Source organism: Gracilinanus agilis, chromosome 2, assembly GCF_016433145.1.
Source record: "Gracilinanus agilis isolate LMUSP501 chromosome 2, AgileGrace, whole genome shotgun sequence".
NCBI classification, from domain to species: Eukaryota; Metazoa; Chordata; class Mammalia; order Didelphimorphia; family Didelphidae; genus Gracilinanus; species Gracilinanus agilis.
This window is the reverse complement of record NC_058131.1, coordinates 302,483,821-302,503,427: the sequence shown is the minus strand read 5'-3', so window position 1 is coordinate 302,503,427 and position 19,607 is coordinate 302,483,821. Positions and strand designations below refer to the sequence as shown.

The following is a 19,607-nucleotide window of genomic DNA, read 5'->3' as shown; positions in this document are numbered from 1 at the left end:
AAATAGAGAGAAAACTATGCTTTAAGACATAACATATTCAGAATTCCATGTTACCTATATATAGGATTAAATAGAATTTGATTAGTGTGATATTTAAAGCTCTTCATATTCTAATATTATTCTTCCAGTCTTATTTCATGCTACTCTCCTTTATATGCCTTTTATTCTATGTACATTTGATGCTTGAACTCATTCTTTCTCTTTCTTCAATTCCATGCATTTGTGAAGACTATCATACCCATACTTATTTATTCTTATTTATCCCTCCCTGTTGAAGTCTCTTTCATCAAGGTGAACAACTCAGGTATCACCTCTTCCTTGAAGACTTTCTCAATCACTCAAACAAAATTATCTCAAGTTTTTCTAGTTATCTGTGTCTAGATTTGTTCTGTCTTTGCTGTATTCAAACTTCTATCCTACTTATTTTTGCAATTATCTTTTACCCCTTCTAATAGACTTCAAACGTTTGGAGATCAGAGAGGTTATTTTTCATCTTTGTCTCTGCAGTGCTTAGGATCAGATCTATTATGTTTTTAGTGCTTACATGTTTGCTGAATTGATTTGACCATTACTATTTCCTTACTCTCTTGCCTGCAAATGAAACTTTCCTTTTGGAGTGAGCATAAGTGGTTAAATATCTTGCCATAGTGAGGAGATAAGAGTAATCAGATATTGTTAAATCCAAGTATTGGCAAATATATATATATATATATTCTTCTCTCCCCTAAGACAACCATTGCCCCAGTATAGGTCCTAATCGGCTTTTGCTTAGATTATAATAGTCTACTTGGTTTCCCTTCTTCAAGTGTCTCTCCAATCCAATCCATCCTCTATTTAGGCACTCAAGTGATTTTCCTTAAACTTAAGTAATCATGTTACTCTCCTACCTATTAAACTTTAGTGGCTCCCTTTTATCTCCAAGATCAACTTTTAAGATCTCAGCTTAGCATTTAAAACCCTTGACAACTTAGTACTACTGTAGTCCCAATCTTTCTAGAGGAGAAATTAATTCCTAGGCTATAATCTTGGGTGATTAAAAGAATGGTTGTAACCTTGATAGAAATAAGGAAGTCAGAAGGTGGGTTTAGTGGGAAAGATAATTAGTTCTCTTTGGAAATGCTGAATTTGAATTATCTGTGGGATATCCTGGTGATTGTCAAATAGATAAAGATTCAGAACTAATATTCAGGGAAAAAAAAGGAAAGGCTGAATATGCAGATTTGGGCGCTATCTGCATTGAGAGGATAATCTCAGATTATCAGAGAGTGATAAATTCACTGTCATTGCATGTAAAAGAAGGTATTTTGGTATACTTTATGCATAGGAAGTAGGACTTAGAGAGTGACCCTGCATAAGGAGACCAAGAAGGATCAATCTGACATTGAAATCCTATGAAACACAACAGAGTAGTATTACTTAAACCCATAAAGAATAGAATACTTAGAATTCTGGGGATGGTTGGCAATATGTTATAGACGACCTGAAGGGAAATGAGAAGAATTGGAACAGCTGTGGGAAGATATAATGTATAATGGAGAATGTCATGGAAAACTGAATGAATTGATATCCAAGAGTAAGGATCTATTTGAAATTAAATCATCCAAGTTTGAAGGGGATCTAGCAGCAGAGTTGTATGAAATCCTTGACCCTTTTCATGTGATTAGGATCTGAAAAGATTAATAGTTGAAGTAATTCAGGCATGGACTTTGAAAAGGAATGAATGGCCTTAAGAGAAGAGGATAAGGGATTCAAGAGTAGGGGATAGTATAATGTTGAATTCCATAAACTGAAGGATCAAAATTTTGAAGGGATAAAAATGAGACCAGTCAGATTAATAATAATAATAATAATAATAATAAATAGTAATAATAAGCTCTTATACTGCACCTACTTTGCCAGATGGCATGCTAGGTGATTATAGATATTATTTCATTTGATTTTCACAACAACCCTTTAAGATAGGTGTTATTATCATCAAGGTAGAAATGGTAGCCTGGAAAAGCAGAGAAGGATAGAATGATTTGAGATTTGTAATAGTACTTTGTGAACCCTAAAAGCATTATATAAATATAAATTCTATTCCTCCTCTACTTTGTTATATACAGAATTGCCAAGTATTATACATTAGAATATATACTTTAGACAAAGAATCTCAACCTATCATCCTATGCCTTTTTGTCAACTTCACTTTTTTTTTTTAGTTAGAGATTAGAACTATATACTGAAAATAAAAAAATCTAGTTTCAGGTGAGACAGAATTTTTCTTTCACATAATCACTTACAAAGGACAAGTGAAAATGATAAAAATGGTAAAGGGATGATCTCTGTCATTGCTCCTTTGCTTAAGATGAATATTAACAAAAGAAAGGGGCTTTTATAGATCCTTCTAATGCTAGCTTTTATTTCTTTTTCCAGATTGTTAGAGTACCAAATGTCTTTTTCTTCCTCTTTTCCAGCTCTGTTGGCTTAGCAAAAGCAGTTCTAGAAGCAATTAATGGATTCAACCTCTTTGGCAACCAGGTAAAAAATTCCCCTGACTTAAAAAAGTTTATATTAATTTGAACTACATTTTCATTTAACTCTGTTTAGTCTTTAACAAATTGCTTTCAAGTTTAGGTCAAAAGATGTAGAAATTTAGAGACAAAATCAATCCATTTGTGTGCTTTTTTGCTTCTTTAAAAAAAACCAGATTAATAAATTGCCAGTGTCCTCATTATAAAACTATTGTCCAATAAAACATCTATGTCCTGCATAAAAAGGTCTTCTTTTCTTCACTCCATAGCTACTTTCATCCTGTGGTCCACTTTTGTTCTTTTAGGACTTTTAAGTACTTTAAAAATTTCTTCCTTTTATGTGGTTCACCTTTTATGTAGAATCCTGAAGCAAGTTACTTAAATGAGGTCAGTCTTTCCTATTTTCCCCATCTTTGTTCCTTTACTGAGCTTTTGCTACTTTACCTCATCTATATCCTGCTCATCCTTTAAGACCCAACCTTGACCTACTTCTTCCATTAGGGTTCTTGCTATTATAGCTGTGTTGGCTTTTATTCATTTATCATATGGCTTGGGGCTGCTTTTTCACAGCAGCATTGGTATATGTCATCTCAAGTGGGGACATGATAGCCACCTTCAGTTATATGAAGCACTTTTATGTAGAAAAAGGGTTTTAACTTCCTTTGGTCAGAGGGCAGAACTCAGAGCAATGTGTGAAAACTATGGAGGCAGATTTTGCCTTAATGTAATGAAATACTATTTAACAATTAGAGCTCTTCCAAAGTGTAATAGGTTGCCTTGGGGAAAGTATTTAAAATTGTAACTGAAGAATACTTTTTCAAGCATGTTGTAAGGGGAATTCCTATTGAGGTAGAGGTTGGACAAGATAATCTTTTAAGATTCTGTGATTCTTTGTGACCATAAGGTCCTGTTGAGCCAGGCTTTGAGAATAATACTTTATACCTTGTAGACACTGTGTAAATACTTAATCATAGAATCTCAGATTTGGAAGGGACCTCAGAAGTCTTCTGATTTAACATTCTCTCTTGTTACATAAATTCAGGCAGAAATAAAGCAGAATTGTTTATTCCTTTAACCAGATATAACATATTGGAATGAATTGGCTGATACCTATTAGATTTATATTACTGTATCAGGTAAAATCCTAGTTTTACAAATTTCTTTTATCTTTGTTTCTGATGTGTAAAATTGTGCAAAATCTGACTTGAAAATATGTTTTTGCCTTTATTCTCTGTTAGTTAAAAATACTCCTGTTCAACCGTAGCTCATTAAAAAGTATGAAGGAACATATGAGGGGACAGAGCCAAGATGGTCAAGAAAAAATAGGAATCCTCCTGATTTCTCCCAAATTACCATCCAAACAACTTTGATATAATACCTCAAAACAAATTCTGGAGTCGGAGAACAGATAAAAACAAGAAGTGGAAGTTTTTTAGCCTAACATAATTTAGAAGTCAGTACAAAAGGTCCATTGCACTGGGGTGGGAATGTTGCTCAGACCAGCTCACCAAGGCAAGCCCCACCTTGGCAAGCTAACACAGACCTTGGGTGTGGCTGAATCCATAGCATAGATTGACTATAAGGACAGAAAAGGTTTTAAAAATAACAAAAATTTGGGAAAATTGGGAAAATTGAGACACTAATGCTCTGTTGGAGGAGTTGTGAAATGATTCAACTAATCTGGAGAGCAATTTAGAACTATGCCCAAAGGGCTATAAAACCATACATAACCCTTGACTCAGAAGTGTCATTACTAGGTGTGTATCCCAAAGGAAATTTAAAAAAAATAAAGGAAAAGCACCTCTATGTACAAAATATTCATAGCATTATCGCTCATTTTATGGTAGCAAAAAATCAGAAAGTGACAGGATGTCTATCAGTTGAGGAATGGCTAAATTGTGGTATTTGATTGTAATGGAATATTATCGTGGTATAAAAAATGATGAGCAGGATGATTTCAGAAAAACCTGGAAAAACTTACCCAAATTGATATAGAATGAAGTGAGCATAAGTAGAAGAACATCGTACACAGTAACAGCAATATTGTACAGTGAATAACTGGGAATGACTTAGCTATTCTCAGCAATGTGATCCAAGATCATCCCAAAGGATTCAAGATGAAAATTCTCATTTGCCTCCAAAGGAAGAACTAATGGAGTCTGAATCCAGACCAAAGTATGCTATATTTGACTTTCTTTCATTTTTTTTTGTTTTAGTTTTTTTTCCATATAAGATCTAATACAGAAAAATGTTTTACATGATCGTACATGCAAAATCTGTATCACACTGTATCACAGAGGTGGGAGGGAAGCATAGAAAGAGGAAGAGAATTTAGAGCTCGAATTTTTTAAAAAGATAAAAAGCTTTTTACAAGTAATTGGAGAGAGAGAGAATTTAATTTAAAAAGTACATATGTATGTAATGTTTAATCACATCAATAATATAGTTATATGTACTTGAAAAAGTAGTAATTTAATTAAAAGTCAATGGCTAAGAAAAGTAGTGGCATAAGGAAGGAAGGCTCCATCTAAAGGAAAAACCAAAGACCTTTCCAGAACTCTTTGCTCTAAAGCATCCAGATTATTCTTACTTATTTCATAGACTATTAGTACTGTAATTTGCAAGTCTTAATTATGTGCTTTTAGGTGAATCAATATGAGATTTTCAAAATGACAGCCCTTCCGCATAACATAGTCTATGGCTTCATTAAGATATTCTTTTAATTTCAAAATATAGAACCACATGATAAATTCAAGCAAGAAAATGATTAAATTACTAAAAAAGGAATATTTTACATTTTTTATCCAAAAGTAAAACAAGACTATTCCTTTACAACATGTTTCTTTGTGAGTTCTTTTTGCATGCCACTCCAGGGAAAAATGAAGAATTTTTAAAAATCACTTACTGAAGAATTTTGAAGAATGCATCCATTCTATAGACTAATAAAGTAATGGCTCCTCATGTCTAGTAGACTAGCATTTAACCAATGGGATTACTCTTTGAGAAGTTGGATTATAATCAGAAGACCAGGGATTATTTTTAGTGGAAGACATAATTTTATTTGCTTTTGTAAAGAATTTTGTCATTACCTAAACTTCATTATAATTTTTAAATAACTTAATTTTTTTTCCTTTTAAAATGAAAAAAATTAAATCTCACTCAGCCCAAATAGTGAATCACTTATAAAGAAATACAATTTTTGTTTTTGAAGATATTTAAGAAGCAATACAAAAATTTGTCTAATAATTAGTGAGATTGGATATACTAGTAGTTCAGATTACATCCGTATTGTGTGTGTGTGTGTGTGTGTGTGTGTGTGTGTGTGTGTATGTCTATATATGGGATAATTAGGGGGAGGGGGAGAAAAAAGATAATAAATAATATATTGATAGATAATTAGTAGGTGATGGAAATAGATGATAATAGAAAGATTTTTAAAGGGAAAGGAGTAAACACAAACCCTTCCCCATCACACACATACACATACTCACACACACACACAGATCTAGTTCACTTTAAAACTAAGGAGAAACTTTCTATATTCACAAACTATATCCAATGACTATTCAACCACTTTAAAATATAGACAGTCTTTAAGGAGCATCAGGACAGAGTAAAGATTATTCAATCAATTCATCCCAACAATTGGGTAGCTGAAAGTACATGCTTAATATTGATGGTTCAAGTAGTAACCCTTTATAAGTGGTTTGATTAAAGTAGAAACTAAAAATATATAACTTAATTTTGGGAAAAACCTGAACTACCATTTGGGAACATTGTATTATACTATAGCCAAAATGTGTTCAGGAAATAGAGAATGAAAAACCATATCTTCAAAGTTAAACAGGCATTTTAAAGAAGCATATACATATGGTACATACAGCTTCTCAAATTTTTTTACCGCAGATCATAGAGACATTAACACCTGAGATGAAGCCAAAAATTAAAACATGATAAATAGGGAGGGTGCTTGTGGGAAACAAAATATTCAGCACTTTATAGTCATCCCTGATATTTTGATATCTAAATGGTGATTGATAGTTTAAACTAAGTGATAATAATGGCATTATGTCAATTTTCCTAGAGAACCTTAAATTGATCCTTTTATAATATAATATTTGCTAATAGAACCTAGCTATCTTTTAGCTCCCTAGAAATCCATGTTGTAATTTTGGGCCTTGAACATGGAATAATTTTTAAAGGAAAAATAATGAGTCTATAATTTAAAAAAGTCAAATATTTACTCATTCTAATAAGAATAAGTAGAAGCCCGGGACACTAACCCTAAAGATTTGATAAAATTATGGAATTTTTGATTTTTAGAGAGTTTTTCTATAGGCATATCTAAATAATACAAAATAAAATGGTGCTTCAGGAACTATAAAGTTAATCTAATTAACAGGAAGCAGCAAAATAGTTAACTCAAGCTAGAAATCCAAATTACATTTCTGTATTGGTCAAATAAACAGGCAATTGTCAAAATAGCCAATTCTTTTCTTTCTTTTAGATATCTAATCTAGCTTAGTAATTTTTAAAAACAATTTTAAGGATGATAAGTTTGCTTTTAATTATGAATTAAGTATTGGCATTAACATAAACTGACCACTCCTACCATTTCCTTGTCTACCTACCTCCCAGACATACCCTGAGCATCCTTTTTCTGTGCCTTTATTCATAATATATTCTACCCTATCAGAATGGCCTCTGTCTTATTTCATCTTCTCTTTTAATCAAATCATATCTCTATAAGAACTTTCTCATGGTTTCTCTATGTAGAATTCCTTGTCTACTCCAACCAACCCACAGTGACTTCTTTTCTGCCTTTTTCTTCTTCCAGTACACATTATTTTTACTCTTTATTTGATACTTTTCATATGTTGTTGATCATTTTTATATTTTTGTCTTATATTCATTTTAAATGTTTGTGTTAATCTCTCTCTTCCCAATTAAGTTATAATTCTGTACTATGTAATGCTAGTACACATAATAGACTTGTTGAATGTGTGGTTTTGTAGAAAGAGTGTTAGATTTGGAGTTGGACTTGGGCTGTGCCACTGATTATTTCTGTGACCTTGGATCAGTTACCCTCCCTGGACTTTAGTTGTCTTATCTATAAAATTAGTTGTTTGGACCTCTCAAGTCTCTAACTTCTCTGATTCTGTGATCTTATGAATGTTTGTTTAGCCTCTACCATCTCTAGTACTGAAACTTAAATTTTAGTCCTAAATTAGTTGTTAGTAGTCATTCCCATTCTTGCCTCTTTCATTTGTTCATTTGTCAGTTTTAAGAGGGATGAAAAATGGCATTCTTGCTGAGAAAACATTTTATCATATGAGCTAAATGCAAGAGTGAACAAGGGTGAATGAAAATGATATCAGTTCAATGATTTTGATATTTACATCTCAAGACAACTACCTCTTGATCTTGAAAGCTCAATCATTATGATTGATTCATTCAGGGTGTTTTAGTCTCCAGGGTGAGTGCTCTAAAAAGTAACAGAATTAGGGTGAGATTCAGAGCCAATATGCAGGTGGCATGAACTACAGAATACCTCTTTCCCTCAATACCATTTTTACCCTGCTCTCTTGAAATGTTTGAGGCCACTGTATTTCCTTTTCATTCATTATATTTTAGCACATACACTTCTATAGATATAAAGGGGGGGGGGGAGTTTTAGCTTAACTCCTGACTAAAGACATTGACAGAATTTCATCTGCATGATACACCTTCTCATGCTTTTATCAAGTCAACTGCAGTATTTTAAAGAATATATACAATTTTTGATTATTTTCTTAGCATAATTCTGGGTGTGAGATGAAAAGCCAGAATTGTTTTTATTTGTATTTCTCTTATTATTAATGATTTAGAGTATTCTTTGAAATGATTGTTAAGTTTGCATTTCTTATTTTGAGAAATATTTATTTATATCATTAAACACTTATGCACTGGGGAATGGCATTTGGTCTTAAAGATTTATGCTGGTTCCCTATAAATTTCAGATATCAGATGTTTATCAGATCTAATTAATGGAAATATTTTCCCAATAGACTTTTTCCCTCTCTTATTTTCTTTATGCAGAAGTTTTTCTACTTCGTATTATCAAAATAATCTAGTTTATCCTTTATGATAAAACTAAATTTAAAAATTAAAAAGTATTATCACTTTTAATATGTAGGCACAGACCTACCACTAGCTTTGAATAACCACCTTCTAGTTCTTTAAGTTCTTTATTTCTTTTAAGGAGTATTTTTAAAATTGAATCTATACCAGTTTTGATTGTAATTATTTAAGATAGTTGTTTTCTTGCCAAATTTTGTCTTTTAAAAATTTGCTGGTTTTTCAAACATAAATGCAATTGTCTCTATTTTAATCAGTCATTGTTTTTTTCTGCTGATATGCAAAAATGTAATTGTAATTCATGGTCACATTTTTAAAATTCGATTTGTGAAACATTCCTTTCATCAGGGATATACCAATTAAATTTTTATAATATCAGAATCACTTTTTTGTTTTGCTTTTATTCTTTTGACTTTTTATGAAGTCATAAATGTCTTTAATTTGTCATTTTGTAATTAGAACACTCTGACTAGAGACTTTCTCCAAGTTTACAGAGAACCATTAATGATAGTCCTTTGCATCTGGCTACTAAATCAGCCCTAGATTCTCTAGTATATAATAATTGTTCAATAAATACTTTTTAACTGACTCCTGTGTTTAAGCTAATTTCCCTCCATCTTATCCAAAAAGATAATATAAAAATCTTTGTTAAATGCTCTACTAAAATTTAGAAAAAACTGTCTCTAACATTTGCTCGATATATTCTTAGTGATGCTTTCAAAAAAGAAAATGAGGTTATTACAATATTATCCATTCTTGTAAAGTCATATATTCTTTGCCATTTCCACTTCATATCCTAAATGTTCACTAACCACGTTTGTAATAGTATATTCAAAACATCTGTTAAGAGGTGGTTAGGTGGCTCCATGGATAGAGAGGCAAACCTGGAGACAGGAGGGTCCTAGGTTCAAATCTGACCTCAGCCACTTCCTTACTATGTGACCCTGTGTAAGTCACTCAACTCCAGTTGCCTAGAGCATGTCAATCTTCTGCCTTGGAACTGATACTTAGTGTCACTTCTAAAACAGAAGTTAAGAATTAAATTTTTTTTAAAGAATTATGTTGTATTAAAGTGAAACTCACTGACCTATAGTTAGCAATTTTCTTCTCTTCTCCTTTTAAAAAATCAAGATAGTCTTTATCCTTCTATAGTCCCAACTTCTCTCATTCTCTATAAGCTTTCAGAGATCACTGACTATGGTTCAGCATTCATATTTGCTAGTTCTCACATTATATTAAATTGTATAGATGACCTGAATTCATTAAGGGGAACAAGGTATTCTGTTGCTAAGTTATTGATCTTAAGTTTCTATCTATAGATAGCCATTCCTATTCTGTCTTTTTAGTCCAAAGAGCTTTCTCCTTTTTCAGAAAACAGAGGCAAAATTAGAGTTGAGTACATCACCCATCTTCCTGTCATCCCTTGTCCTCATACCAACCTTTTCAGAACCAGTTGGATTTATAAATGAATGCTATCAAATATTTATATAACAGTTAATTCCAGTATTACATAATTTGTTTATAAAGGCAGAGAAAAGAAATGATCCTATCAAATTATTTCTCTTAGTCAAATATACATAACCAAGGAGAACTATAGCAAAGAAAAAAAAATAAAGGAATAGGCCTAATGAATGTAAATGTAAAAATATTGAAGTACTTATTAACAAAAATCCCACAACAAAATTGAAAAAACATGATACTTTGCAACCAAGTTTAATTATACCAGAAACTTAAGTTTAGTTCAGTGTTAGGAAAACTATAAAGATAACAGAGAATGTTAATTACAGAGACAATAAAAATCTTAAAATTGTATTAATAGATGCAGAAAAAGCATTTGATGAGATTTAGCACACATTATATTAAAACCATTAATGAGCTTGGGAATAAACAGATCTTTCCTTTGTTTGATAAAAAGCATTTATTATAATCAACACCAGCATTATTTGTAATGCACGGAACTTCCCAATATGATATTGGGTAAAGTACAAATCTCCATAGTCCCCACAATTAGTTGACATGCTTCTAAAAATGCTAACTGTAGCACTAAGAGAAGAAAAATCAATTGAGAGAGTAATCTTTGGCAAGGAGGAAATAAAGTTATAGCTTTCAGCAAATATAATGGTTTACTTAAAGAACCCTTTAAATCCACCTAATATTAATTGAAATAACTTATAATTTATATTAGGTACAAGGATGTGAAACAAACTTACAAAATTATGAGCTTTTTCATATTTTTCAATAATACCAGAAGAAACAGAAAAAGAGGCAGCTGGGTAACATAGTAGATAGAGTACCAGGTCCAGAGTCCCAAGGACCAGGGTTCAAATCTAGCTTCAGACACTTCCTGGCTATGTGACCCTGGACAAGTCACCTAACCTCAGTTGCCCCTCTCTTACTTCTCATCTGTCTTAGATTCAATACTTAGTGTCAATTCTAAAACAGAAGGTAAAGGTTTTTAACAAAAGAAAGAAATAGAAAAAAGATTCCATTCAAAATAATTGCTGAGTGTTTAAAATCTACCCATTCACATTGTCACTATTTTAATAAAGCTATAAAACACTCTTTCAGAAATAAAGGAAAATTTAAATAAATAAATTAATTGTACATAGTTTGGCATTACCAATATAATAAAGATAACAATCCTACCTGAATTAAAATATAGATTCAATGCCATGCCATGAAAAACTGCCAAAGAATTACTTTTTAGAAATAAAAAAAAATAGAATAACACAATTGATCTCGGCAAACAAAGAGTCAGTAATATTAAGGGAAATAATAAATGGGAAAGAAAGAAGCATTAAAGTATTTGATCTCACATTATATTATAATATAGTAGACACCAAAACTATTTTGTATTAGTTAAAAAGGTAGAAAAGTTGATAAGATAACAGATTTTAGAAACACAGTCAACAAGTATTTATTGCATGCTTACTATATGCAAAGTATTGTGCTAAGCACTGGAGATAGAAGACAAAGAACAAGCTCTGCTGTCAAGGAGCTCCCACTCAAATAACGTGAGAAAACTTGTAGACAACTATGTACAAAAAATGATATACACAGTGTAAATTGGAGATCATCAACAGAGGAGAGGTGCTATCATTAAGCAGAATTTGGAAATGCTCCCTGTAAAAGGTAACCTTTTAACTGAAACTTGAAGGAAGCCATACAAAACAAGAAACAGAGACAAGCCTGGTGAGAAATCTAGGATAGGGCACAGCTATTGAAAAAGAAATTGGAAGATGGAGTGTCTTATTCCAGGAACAAGCAGACCTCTGTTACTGTATCATAGAGTATGTACAGTGGAGAAAGATAAGAGAAAACTAGAATGATAAAATGGAACCAGGTTATATATAAAGGACTTCAAATGTCAGAGGATTTTGTATTTGGCCCTGGAGTTGATATGAAGTCTCTAGAGTTCATTAAATGATAATGGGATGGGCTCAGACAATTTAATAGATATGTGGAGGATGAACTGGAGTGGAGAGAGACAAGGCAGAGGAACCAACTGGAAGACTATTATAAGAAGCCATGAGGTGATGAAGGCTTAGACCAGGGTGGTAGAAATGTTGAAGGAAAAGGTACAAGGTATTAGTACAAAGGTGGAATTGGCAGAATTTGGCATCTGATTGAATATGGGCTGTGAGAAAGAATGAGATGCAGAAGCAATCAACAAAATATAATGTTTGATAAGCCCAAGGGTCCCAACTCTTAGGAGGGACTCACTATTTAATTAAAAACTAGAAAACAAATTAGGAAAAAAGCAAAAATTAAGCTACATTATAAACCATATACTAAAATATACTCCAAATGGATAAATGACTTAATAATGAAAAATCATAACATAAATAAATAAGAGGAAAAAGAAAAAGATACTTCTCATAACAATACCAAACCAAGATCGCTAGAGATAAAATGTACAACTTTGAAGACAAAAATTGAAAAGTTTTTGTAGTAGCAAAATCAATGTAATTATAAATTGGAAGGGAAGCAGTTACCTAGGAGAAAATCTTTTTTAGAGAATTTGTTTGTTAAAGGTCTGATATTTAAAATATAAAAAGAATTAATGTGTGTATACGTACACACATATGAAAAGAGCCGTTTCCTTTCAAATAAATGGTCAAAAGTATATGAAGAGGTAATTCTCATAAGAAGAAATACTAGCCATTTATAATTATATTGTAAAAATGTTCCAATCACTAATAATAAGAGAAATGCAAATTAAAACATCTGCATAGTTCTTTACACCTCTCAGATTGGTAAAATTACAAATAGGAAAATTACAATTCTTAGAGGAGCATTGAAAGGACAAGCATAAAATGAATCAATGTTGTGGGTAAATTGGAGGCAGGTTGGTAACAAGAGGGCTGCTAAACCTCACTTGGCCTGACAAGCTCTGCTGAATGAGTCTGCCAAGTAGGCACTGGAAATCACAGGCACTGGATGAATCTGGGCTAGTGGGTGAAATGTTTGCCAGGTGGTTATCCATTGTGTCAGTGACCCCAAGCCTGTGTAGATCAGCTTAGCCAAGCCTCTGCCCCACAACAGCACACAAATCAGGAACCTAGTGGGAGTTGTATATGGGTTTAATAACTCCTCTAGCCCTGACTTGGGGTTGGATTTGATATTAAAGGGTTGGTTTGGGCTGGTATAGATATGCTTGCTGGTTAAATGCTATATTGACTGTGGTTTATAAATCCCTTCCCTAATCAGCTATAGATGATTCACCAATTAGGAAAGGAACACCAATCTTCTTTGATTGAACTGTAACAGGATTTATTTACTTTCTATAAGTGTTAGGAACAAGGAAAATAGGATAAAGGGTTTGGGAATATTAAACTATGTCTAAATGAGTAAAGGTGAACTGAATCAAATAGATGATAGATTTGGCAATAGGCTGGAGCTTTCTTCTCCTTCTCTCAGTCCCTGGCTTAGTCTGGCCCTGGCACAAGCCAAAGGATAAGGAAGGTTAGTGGTTATGGTGATGTCTCTCTCAGCTCTATTAATTAGCAGGTAATTGATTTCCTATGGCAACCAGATGTGGATGCTGGATTGCAGGTCTAGGCCTACCCTCCCTCCAATCCACCCTCCTCCGAAGAATCCTCAAAAATGAGAGACCCAGTTTGCTATTGTCTCTGGGTATTTATAGGGTGGTTCCAACTGTCTTCTGGCCCTGGCTCACATCACCCTGGACACATTCCAAGGTCTTCAACCAACGTTCCTGTCACTCAAGATATCCTCCATTTTGTCCCAAAAGTTCCTTATTATACCAACCATTCTGAAAAGCAATTTGAGATGATTCCTCCCAAATATTTCAGAATACATAGTTTTTTCTCCTTTTTCCTTTGATCACTTAGGAAATGAAACTAATAGTGGTATTACTTGGTCAGAAGATATACACAGTTTTATCTTGTCAGGCATAATTTCACATTGCTCACCCAAATTGTTTGAGTAGTTTACAGTTCCACCAACAATGTATTTTTAATTTAACAATCACTATTTTTCCACATCCCCTCCAACATTTATCATTTTATCCTTTTATCATGTTAGACAGTCTGATAGATATGAGAAAATATTTCAGAGTTTTATGATTTGCATTTCTCTTTCAATAATGTTTTAGAGCATTTTTCCAGGTAGTTATATATAGCTTTGATTTCATCTAAAAATATCTGTTTGTATCTTTTGACCATTTGTAAATTGGGGAATGACTCATATTCTTATATATTTGACAAAATTCTCTCTATATTTTAGATATGAAATGAGACCTCTTTCTGAGAAACTGTCTATACATTTCCCCCCAACTTATTGCTTTCCTTCTGATCTTGACTACATTAGGTTTTTTTTTGCACAAAACCTATTCATTCAATATGTCAAAATGATCCATTTTATATTTCCCAATGCTTTCTATCTCTTCTTGATTCATAAATTCTTCTTTTATATATAAATCTGATAGGTAATACATTCTCTTTCCTGCTAATTTGCTTATATCCCCCTTTATACCTAGGTTGGTGATGGCAAACGTATGACATGGGTGTCAGCATTGACATGCATAGCCTTTTTCCATGACGTGGCTGCATGCGGCCACATACAGAGAAGTATAGGGCCACATGCCAAGGATGAAGCATTTGCTGTAGTGGTAGTGTAGTGTAGACACTCTGTGCACTATAAATGACAGTTCTACCTATATTAATTTACCTGTTTTGGCTTATTAAATATATTTATTTATTACAATTATACATTTTTGTTCTTTAACCTATAAATATTGCAAAATTATGATGTTTTTCTTGAAGTGACACACCACCTGAGTTATGCTCGGTTTTTTGGCGAATTTTGACACACCAACTCAAAAGGTTGCCTATCACTGACCTAAGTCATGTGTCCATTTTGTTCTTATCTTTGTAAATGGTGTAAGAAATTAATCTATATCTAGTTTCTGCTTAACTGCTTTCAGATCTTCCCAACAATTATTACCAAAAAAGTAAATTCTTATTCTCAAAATTTGGATCTTTACCTTTATCAGACACAAGGTTACTAAATCTTTTATAACATTTGTTACATGTCCATTCTATTTCACTGATCTACTTCTCTATTTTTTAGCCAGTACCAGATAGTTTTAATACTTACTGCTTTTTAATGTAGTTTGAAATCTGATGCTGGACTTCCTTCTTTAAATTTTTTTTCATTATATCCCTTAATACTCTTGACCTTTTGTTTTTCCAAATGAATTTTGTTATTTTTCTAGTTCAATAAAAAATTAGGATGGCATTGAATAATTAAATTAGGTTAGGTAGTATTGTCTTTAATTCTCTTGTGTATGTCTACCCATGACCAATGAATATTTCTTCAGTTATTTAAATAAGACTTTATATGTATAAAAACTGTTTATGATTATGTTCATATAATCTAGATTTGTTATGGAAGATATACTCCTCTGTATTTTATTCTATCGATGGTTTATTTAAATGGGATATCTCTTGCCATCTCTTCTTGCAGTTGTTTCTGATATATAGAAATGTTGATACTTTATGATAAAGTAGATACATGTGATTATATGAAAATAAAAATAAATGTGATCTAAAAGCAAAAAATTAATAAAAGTTTATAAAAAGATAATATGACTATTACAATTAAAAAATTTCTCCAAACCATTTTTCTGTGTTTAAGAAGTTCATCTTCTCTTCTAGGGATGTTCTTGGTCTGTTATATTTGTGGATCTTGATGCCCATAATCGAAACAGACAGACTCTGTGTTCATTGCTGCCAAGAGAATCCAGATCTCATGTGAGTAACTTGAAGAATATTTTAAGAATGTACTAAGGATTTTTCACATTGTATTTCTCAGTTTTATGTTTTATTTCTTAAAATTATTGTCAGCTTTGCCAAGATTAGGCTCTACTCTTTCATTTCAATATCATTCTAAAAAGTATAGCTTGGAGGATAATTCTCTTATCCTGAAACCCATTTTTACACTTTCCTACACCCTATTAACCCTTGATGGGTTGTTGTACTTTAGACATTTAATGTTTGAAGAGTCAAACTTTTCAATTGGTGGAAAAAATATTATAATTTTTGTTGTTATTAAGTCATTTGAATCATGTCTAACTATTTGTGACTTCATTTCGGGTTTTCTTGGCAAAGATCCAGGAGTGGATTGCCACTTCCTTCTTCAGCTCTTTTACAAATAAGGAAACTAAGGTAAACAGGACTTTCCCAGGGTCACATAGCTGAGTGGCTAAGGATAGATCTGAACTCAGGAAGTCTTCCTGACTCTAGACTTGGCATGCAATAACAATGCTACCAAATTGCTCCTATTAAAATTTTGTTTTGCAATAAAAATTTTTATTCCATTTCTTTTTTTAAATAAAATTAAATGCCATTGTAATGATGTAAACAATAGATTTTTATTTATGATATCTCTAGAGATATAGACAACTTCAGATTTGGTGACCTCTTTTAGATTTTATTGTAACTGAAGAATGAAACTAGAATGTTTCCCTCTTATTTTTTCTTCTACCAAAGTTGCTCCTTAATGCCTCAGTGTGCTGTGATGGTACCACTGATTCTCATGGTCTAACTAGTCTATCAAGCTAAAAAGGCTTCAAATATACATCTGGAAACTGAGAGTATATCTTGTTTGAGGCCCCACTTAGCTTATCTCATTGAAGCTCATTATTGACTCTCCTTTTTTTCAGACACAGTGACATAGTTAGCCTAGACCACATACAAAACTAGAGTGATAGTAATTTCTAATAATAGAAGGAGTATATATCCCTCCTTAGCAAAATCACAGGTCCTTTAAGCATTGAAATCATATTTCATCCAAACAAATAATTTCTTATCCATTGTTAATATGTACGTATACATATATATGCATAGATTTATAGATATATCTCATGAATATTAGAAGTCTTATTACAGATTCAAAGTATTCAAGATTAAAATATTTAAGCTATTAAAACTTTCAACTTTAAGACTTTTTGGACACCCTGTATATGCTAGAATTTGTATTTCTTTGTGACAAAGGAAAGGAATTTTACCACCTTTGTTTAAATTCATCTCACTTGACTCATTGCCTAACCTTTGCCTCTTTTCAAACACACTCATGGCAGCCAGTAATAACTGATTATATCAACTAATTTAAGTTCTCTCTAAGGTCTCTTTGTCATTAAGGCACAATTTTTTTCTGGCATAGCTACAAATTTTTTTTAGAACTTGTACTAGTTTATTGCTTTACCCACAATTCATTAGTTATCCTGTATTCTCGTCTCCCCAACATTAATTTTTTTTAAAATAATTCTTAATTTTTGACAATGTGACTAAAGTAAAATGAAACATCAGAATTGTTTTCATTTGAATTTCTCTTCCATCTGGTACATTTTCTCATGAATGTTAAGAGTTTGCATTTATTTTTTTGATAATTGCTTCATACCCTTTTATTCTCTTTTGGAGCATTTTTTTAACTTATATATTCTCTTGCGTGCTTTATCTGTTTATCTCTTGGATATAGGATGACTATTAGAGATATTTAATGAGTAGATTCTCTACCCCATCAATAGCTTCTCTTCATTCTAGTATCATTGACTATTTTCATACAAAAGCTATTAAAATTTATATAGTTGACATTAAAAGATGTAAAATAAATAATTTTGATTATATTATATTAAAAAGGTTTTGTACAAACAAAACCAATGCAACCAAAATTAGAAGGGAAGTAACCAACTAGGAAAAAATTTTTATAACAAAATTCTTTGACAGTGTTCTAATTTCTCAAATATACAAAGAACTAAGTCAAATTTATGAGAAACCAAATCATTCCCCAGTTGACAAATGGTCAAAGGATATGAATAGGCAGTTTTCAGATGAAGAAATCAAAACTATGTATAATCATATAAAAATGTTCTAAATCCCTCTTGATTAGAGAAATGCAAATCCAGACAGCTCTGAAGTACCACCTTACATTTAGCAGAGTGGCCAATATGACAGTAAAGGAAAATAATAAATGTTGGAGGGGATGTGGCAAAATTGGGACACTAACCTATTGCTGGTGGAGTTGTGAATTGATCCAAACATTCTATAAGATAATTTGGAATTATGCCCAGAGGACTTTAAAAGAATGCATGCCCTTTGATTCAGCAATACCACTACTAGGTTTGTACCCCAAAGAGATGAAAAAAAGGGGATGGTTCTGTTTGTACAAAAATATTTATAGCTGTGCTTTTTGTGGTGGAAAAAAACTGGAAAATGAGTGAATGTCCCTTGAATGGGGAAATGACTGAACAAATCATGGTATATGATGGTAATGGAATACTATTGTGCTATAAGGAATGATGAATTGATGGATATCTATAAGAACTGGAAATACCTACATGAACTGATGAAGAGTGAAATAAGCAGAACCAGGAGAATATTATACACAATAACTGAAACATTGTGGAATGATCAAATGTAATTGACTTTGCTACTAAAAAGCAATGCAATGACCCAGGACAATTCTGAGGGACTTATGAAAAAGAATGCTATACACAACTAGAAAAAGAAGTGTGGGAGTAGAAATCCAGAAGAAAATATGATTTATCACTTGCTTATATAGGTATATCATTTGTGGTTTTGGTTTTAAAAGATTATTAATCTTTTATAAAAATGAATAACATGGAATTAGGTTTTAAGTGATTATATATATGTATGTATGTATATATATATATATATATATAACCCAGTGGAATTGTTTGTCACCCCTGAGAGGGGGGAGAAAATAAGAATCATGTTACCATGGGCAAAAATAAAAATAAATAAATAAATCCTTTATACGATTGAAATCATCTAATGATCTTTTATGATATCTTCTAATACTTGTTTGGTTAATAATTCTTATTCTAGCTTTGCCTATTCTCTCATTTCAATAATGACATTTAATTTCTATACTGTTGTGGTATGATGGTCTTTGCTAATTCATATTATCATTTTAAGAATGTGCTTGCTTTTTAATTTTTTTCCTGTTTCATCAGAATACTGATGCTGCACTGCTCCCCTGCATTGGTTACCCTGCTTTTGCCATTGATGATGATGCTCTGTTCAGTCAAACACTTGATAAAGTTGTTAGAAAATTGAAAGGAAAGTATGGATTCAAGCGTTTCTTGAGAGATGGGTACAGAACTTCACTAGAAGATCAAAACCGACGCTATTATAAGCCAGCTGAAATTAAGGTAATCTAATATGCAGAGTAAATGATATGACTTACATGCCCATGCTTGACTTCTTATTTTTCTGGAGTAATGATCCTATTTTCCCTTTTACTTTCTTTTCATGGCTGCTATTACCTCTATAGAAATTTGTCTTATGATATATGCTAGTTTGAAGTATAATGTCCAATGTTTTAAGAAAATGTAATATTGCAAAATTAGTGCTACATCATTTCTTCCACTTTGGTAATTATGCATCTCCCTTTTTAGTATAATGCCTCAGATATATATATATATATATA

At 32.1% G+C, this 19,607-nt stretch overlaps 1 protein-coding gene across 2 annotated transcripts in view; it reads left to right on the top strand.

The window, feature by feature from the left end:
* PHKB (phosphorylase kinase regulatory subunit beta) overlaps window positions 1-19,607 on the top strand; it is a 231,915-nt gene that overhangs the window by 97,660 nt on the left and 114,648 nt on the right. For both annotated transcript variants that reach the window (XM_044664172.1, XM_044664174.1), the window contains exons 8-10: window positions 2,457-2,520; window positions 15,812-15,907; window positions 19,132-19,329. In XM_044664172.1, coding sequence (XP_044520107.1) covers window positions 2,457-2,520; window positions 15,812-15,907; window positions 19,132-19,329 — 358 coding nt within the window. The remainder of the gene's footprint in view (window positions 1-2,456; window positions 2,521-15,811; window positions 15,908-19,131; window positions 19,330-19,607) is intronic.